At 44.5% G+C, this 3,872-nt stretch overlaps 1 protein-coding gene across 1 annotated transcript; it reads right to left on the reverse strand.

Moving 5' to 3' along the window:
- Window positions 1–1,469: 1,469 nt before the first annotated feature.
- LOC128631199 (transcription factor HES-7.1-like) lies at window positions 1,470–3,601 on the reverse strand. Its single transcript, XM_053679276.1, has 3 exons — window positions 3,471–3,601; window positions 2,599–2,694; window positions 1,470–2,448 (listed from the first exon to the last, which is right to left on the reverse strand). The coding sequence occupies exons 1-3, from the start codon at window positions 3,513–3,515 to the stop codon at window positions 1,972–1,974; spliced, it is 618 nt and encodes a 205-aa protein (XP_053535251.1). The 5' UTR covers window positions 3,516–3,601; the 3' UTR covers window positions 1,470–1,971.
- Between the last annotated feature and the right edge of the window lie 271 nt (window positions 3,602–3,872).

Below are 3,872 nucleotides of genomic sequence, written 5' to 3' on the forward strand. Positions count from 1 at the left end.
GGAGTCCAAATGCAGGTACTACTGGGGGCGGAGTCATGCACCTTCTGCAGCAGAATTAGTCTCTGAGCTACAGATGCTCAGAAACCAACTACTGCTCTGATCTCATCTCACTGTACACTCGTACTGTTTATGTACTCTGTTTCTCTTCACCTCTCTGTATTTTAGTTATTTCATGGCATTAATCTACATAATTATTGTAACCTTTATACTTTTGTCCTACACTGCCACCTCGCATTGAGAGAACACTGAAGAAATAAATACTTTTCCTGTTTCTGTAACTCACTCCTCACCCCGTCACTCTGTAACTTCCGGTCAGGAATACAGATTTCCGCCATCTTTATCATCATCATCATCTACTTCTTCTTCTTGCTCTCCTGAGGCTTTCAGAGCAGCACAGGAGGAGGAGTGAAGCGCAGTGGCTTCCTCAGCAACACTAGCATGCTTAGCTAACATGAACCATCTTCATGCTGGTGTTAGCTGAATTAGCTCTAGCTAGTCCGGTTTAATTGCGTGACTAATGCGGCTTGTCACGTCATCTAATTAAGAAAATGTAATCGCTGACGTCACTCTTTCTTTAAGAAAATGATTAAAGTTCAGCTGCCCCGCCTTCACTTCACTCCCACTCAGCACCAGCACGGGGGTTTACTGCTCAGGTGCTCGCGCTAAACGTTTTATTTATTTATTTTATTTATTCAGTGTTAACGTGACCGACCTCATTAACACAACAGACGTGTTTCTGTGGGAAAGCTCGCGCGTTTCCGCCTCCTGCCGGCATTTTGGTGTTCTGGGGTAACAAATCTCGCGCCTCCACACCCTGGGAACGGAAGACGAGGCGCGTGCGCCTCGCACCTGAGCGCGAACAAGCGCGCATGCGCGATGACAACGATGTTTTGGTTTTAAACACCGTGGTGACGTCTCTTTGATGTCCTGCGCCTCAGTACTCGCCGTTTGTCCGACGCACGCGCCACACTTTAAGAATTGTTTATAATATGTGTATATATATATAATAAACCAACAAGCACCTCTTCACATTTGTGGAGCAAAAATATGTTAGCAGAATGGTCACAAGTATACATCCATTATATATAACAGAAATTTAAGGTAAAGAAAATACATTCATTGATCAAACGCAATCCCCAAAACGTGGCGCGCGCTCTCGGGGATCACCTTTGATCTTTGACTACATGGCGCGCTGTGGCGCGTGTCCCTTTTTTTTCACGCCTCGCGAGGGTTTATTATGTGTATTTATGCAGCACGAGCCAGCGACGAAACGTGTGTAAAGGAAGGAACCGCGTTTTACGAGTTTTATCACCTTCTCTCTCGCGCGCGCGCGCGCAACAGGAAACCCTTTGAAGGCGATAGGTGCCAATCTGCGGCGCGTGCGTCAACAAATAGGCTAACAGTAAAGTGCATCAGTAGCGTTTGTCACAATAACACAAGATTAGAGAAACACAAGGTGTCGTGGAATGTATTTATTTCTGCCTCCTTCATATACAGATATATTTATATATATATATATATATTTCTCCAAAAATGTATGAAAAAAAAATTTAAGAAAAAAAAGGGAATGAAGTGAATAAATTAAAATGTGCAAAAATATCAATCTCACCAAAGCAGTGGAGAATCCATACTTCAAAAAGTCATTTATACACTATATACACATTCAACCCCTTACACTCTCCTCCTCTCCTTCACCGGGGAGCGTGTGAGTTATTCATAAACTAACAGTGATGAAGTTTAAGGAGTTAAAATAAAGCAATGGCCACTTTAATAAAAACAAAACAAAATGTGTTCTGAACACTAAATAAATATCTTCATCAGCCGTGGCATCTTCAGATGGAATGTTATTACACAAGCCCAATCATTTTACAGAGTCCATTGTGTGTGTGTGTGTGTGTGTGTGTGTGTGTGTGTGTGTGTGTGTGTGTGTGTGTGTGTATGTGTGTGTGTGTGTGTGTGTGTTCGAGTCTCTCAAGGCCACGGCCTCCACACACACTGTCTGCCGGCGGCCTGTGGGCTCGCCGTGGGCTGTGCCGTGCCGGCCGTGTTCTGGTAGTGGTGACGGTGGGCAGTATTCGGGTCTGTGTGTTGCGGTGGGATCCTGTACGGGTGTGAGAGTGTGTGTGTGTGTCTCCTCACACACTGCAGTCCTTGCGTGCCGTGACACTGCCTCGCGTCTCTGGCGCTGTGCCAGTGTGGACGGCTCAGGCAGTGATACAGGGACGAGGACAGGGAATTGTGCAGGCCTCGCGCCTCGCTCTCCTCCTGCAGGAAGCGAGCTGCTTTCTGTAAACACGCCGAGAACCCGTCCCGGAACTGATGACCTTCTGGTGAGGACTCGTCTGGACCTTCTGGTCTGGATTTCTTGGCCTCGGTGATGGAGCTCTGCAGGAAGAGAACTGTGTGTTCTAGGATCTCGGCTTTTTCCACTCGCCTCTGAGACATGGCCTGGGACGAGAAACGAGGTTTAGACAAGGTTATGTGCGCGCGCACACACACACACACACACACACACACACACACACACACACACACACACACTGTGCACACTTCTACAATCAGGAGACCAGGTGAAAATGACAGGTCTGTGTCTCTCACCTGTTGCTCGGGACCTTGCAGGAGTAAAATCCGCAGGTTCTCCAGACTGCGGTTCATTCGCTCTCGTCTTCGCCGCTCGACCTGAGGCTTCAACAGCTGTACAGAACAGAGACAGAGCAGAGACAAGAACGTCCATGAAGTCCTGTTCTGTGTAATCTGTTTGTACACTCTCGGAAAGGACGAGACACCTCCTCATCCCTTAAGCAGTCCCTCCAGGATTTCCAGAATTTGCGATCTCAGAAATTCACGCAAAATCGAGCGGACTCTGTAATATTCGGAGGAGCTGCAATTTTTCAATGTGACATCACAACACGCGTTCAGTCAACGCCCTCTCAGATTCACGTGTCGAACATGAGTGCAGATAAAAGCTCTCATTTACCAACACACATCACTGCGGAAGACAATTTCGTGACGTTGAAATTTCGCCAATTCGAGTAGTTTTCCGCAAAAAGAGGACAAAAAAAAAAAAAAAAACTCCACAAAGTTACGTCACAAATTTTGAAAAAAGCCGCGGCAAACTCTAAACTTTTGGTCGCAACGATCACAAAAAAAACTCCATGAAATCCTGTACGGACTGCTCGAGTGTGTACTCCGAGTGTGTATATTATGGTAATTATGATCCAATTATTATACCTTTAAACTATTTTCACTATAGGTCACTATATCCACATTTCCAGATGGATGACACACATTAAAGATATAAACAATAAGGGACAGAGAACAGTACAGTTCAGCACCCATTTTCTGAGAGTGTATCTATTATTATTATTATTATTATTATTATTATTATTATTATTATTATTATTATTATTATTTTCTACTTATTGTAAAGTGTCTTTGATTTATTCCAAAGCAGAGTACAAAGTGCTTACCTTTCTGTCTATTTTCAATCTCTCCGTCTCTTCAAACTTGTTCATTGTCCCAGAACTGACTCTGAAGACTGAAAATTCTGAAATAAAGTCCAGAAAAGCTTGACGTTCTCGAGTCCCGCGCTGGTCCAGGGTCTGCTCTGGTCAATACAAACATGTTTGTGTGCTGAAGCTCAGGTATTTATAGCCATTCAAGCCGGCTGTGCGACAAAGCCACGCCCACACCCGAACTCTGACTAATCAGGGGCTTGTATGCTAATTCATGCGTTTACGCGCCACGTGATTGGCCAGTGATAAACACTGGTCTTATAAATCTCAGTAAATACAAAGAGTAAACACAGTAACAGTGTCATTTTTAACAAATCAGACTGGATTAAATCAATCTAAAGCATGGAGTTCATTTAA

Source organism: Ictalurus punctatus, unplaced genomic scaffold (assembly GCF_001660625.3).
Source record: "Ictalurus punctatus breed USDA103 unplaced genomic scaffold, Coco_2.0 tig00006545, whole genome shotgun sequence".
Lineage (NCBI taxonomy): Eukaryota > Metazoa > Chordata > Actinopteri > Siluriformes > Ictaluridae > Ictalurus > Ictalurus punctatus.